Source organism: Gymnoscopelus microlampas (genome assembly GCF_963454915.1).
Source record: "Gymnoscopelus microlampas genome assembly, chromosome: 16".
Lineage (NCBI taxonomy): Eukaryota > Metazoa > Chordata > Actinopteri > Myctophiformes > Myctophidae > Gymnoscopelus > Gymnoscopelus microlampas.
The window spans coordinates 4,040,002-4,041,871 of record NC_139953.1 but is presented as its reverse complement, the minus strand read 5'-3'; the positions used below and the strand labels follow the sequence as shown (position 1 = coordinate 4,041,871).

At 40.2% G+C, this 1,870-nt stretch overlaps 1 protein-coding gene across 1 annotated transcript; it reads left to right on the top strand.

Annotated features, from left to right (window-relative positions):
- LOC311062763 (zinc finger protein RFP-like) lies at positions 1-1,526 on the top strand (the record flags this gene model as incomplete). Its single annotated transcript, XM_084081982.1, has 1 exon — positions 1-1,526. One exon carries the CDS (start codon positions 1-3, stop codon positions 1,384-1,386), a length of 1,386 nt encoding a protein of 461 aa, XP_083938108.1. The 3' UTR covers positions 1,387-1,526.
- Positions 1,527-1,870: the final 344 nt, after the last annotated feature.

The following is a 1,870-nucleotide window of genomic DNA, read 5'->3' as shown; positions in this document are numbered from 1 at the left end:
ATGAACCAGGAACCTGCTGAACCACATGAAGTCTCCTGTGACGTCTGTACTGAGACAAAGATCAAAGCTCTGAAGTCCTGCCTGGTGTGTCTGACCTCCTACTGTGAGACTCACCTGGAGCCTCATCAGAGACACACAGGGTTAAAACGACACAAACTCATCAACCCTGTAAAGAACCTGGAAGACTTTATGTGTAAGAAACATGACCAACCTCTGGAGCTGTTCTGTAAGACCGACAACATGTGTGTTTGTCAGTTCTGCACTGAGTTAGACCACAAGTTACATAGAATTATATCTTTGGAAGAAGAATGTGAAGGAAAGAAGGCTGAGCTGGGAAAGACAGAGGCTGAAGTTCAGCAGATGATCCAGGAGAGACAGGTGAAGATTCAGAATGTCAAACATGTAGTAGACTTGAGCAAGAAAGACGCAGACAGAGAGATAGAAGACAGTGTGCAGGTCTTCACTGCTCTGATCAACTGTGTTGAGAGAAGCCAGGCTGAGCTCATTGATGTGATTGAAGAGAAGCAGAAAACAACAGAGAAACAGGCTGAAGGCTTCATTAAAGAGCTGCAACAGGAAATCACTCAGTTTGAGAAGAAAAGCTCTGAGCTGAATCACCTCTCCCACACTGAAGAACACCTCCACCTCCTCCACAACGTCCGTCACACATCCGTCAACATCCCTCCACTCTTCAAGGACTGGACAAAGGTCAAGGTCCATCAGTCTTCACATGTGGGGACTGTGAGGACAGCTGTGGCTCAGCTGGAGAAGACGATCAGTAAAGAGTTAGAGAAGCTATGTGATGCTGAGCTGAGGACAATCCAGCAATATGCAGTGGATGTAAATCTGGACCCTGATACAGCAAATCCCTATCTCATCATTACTGGGGATGGAAAAGAAGTGAATGCTAGAAATGTAAAGAAGAATCTCCCAGACAACAAAGAGAGATTCTCTTTTTGTCCCAGTGTCTTAGGAAAACAAAGCTTCTCCTCTGGAAGGTTTTACTATGAGGTTCAGGTTAAAGAGAAGACTGCCTGGGTTTTAGGAGTGGCTAGAGAGTCCATCAACAGGAAGGAACCAATCACACTGAGTCCCAGAAACGGTTACTGGTCTATAGTGTTGAAGAATGGAAATGAGTACAAGGCTGCTGCTGCTGGCCCTCCTGTCATCCTTCCTGTAAGAGAGGAGGTCCAGACAGTGGGAGTGTTTGTGGATTATGAGGAGGGTCTGGTCTCCTTTTATGATGTGGAGGCCAGAGTTCATCTCTTCTCTTTCACTGGCTGCACCTTCACTGAGAAACTCTACCCATACTTCAGTCCTTCTCTTAATTACAATGGTAAAAACTCTGATCGTCTGATCATCTCTCCTGTCAATAACACACGCTGATTTGCATTTACAAGATAATTTGTAAATTAGACACTAACATTCTATTGAACTAATTCACTTTCATGGTCAGTGTGTATTAAAACATGACATTCCGAAACAGACAATTTTATTAATATAAAATTAACATTAATATTTTTGCTGCAAATTTGTATCAATGTTAAAATTCTGTATGAATCAAACTCATAATTACAGCACTGTGTTCATGTGCAAATAAACTATGAAACCTTAACTTTAACATAAAGTGACACAAAGGAGTGTTTTTATGTTATTCATTTTGTTGTGTCATTTCCATCATGAACTTAGAACTAAATGCTTATTTTGGAATAAATAAGCAATGCTTCTTCCTACTACTTTAATTTTGTTTATTATTTTATATCTGATAAATTATTGGCTATTGTTGGAATGTTTGGCTTTTAAATGATTGTATTCTTTTTCTGAAATTAAGTTTTAAATAAATAATGAATTTCAAAGATTTAAATAACTG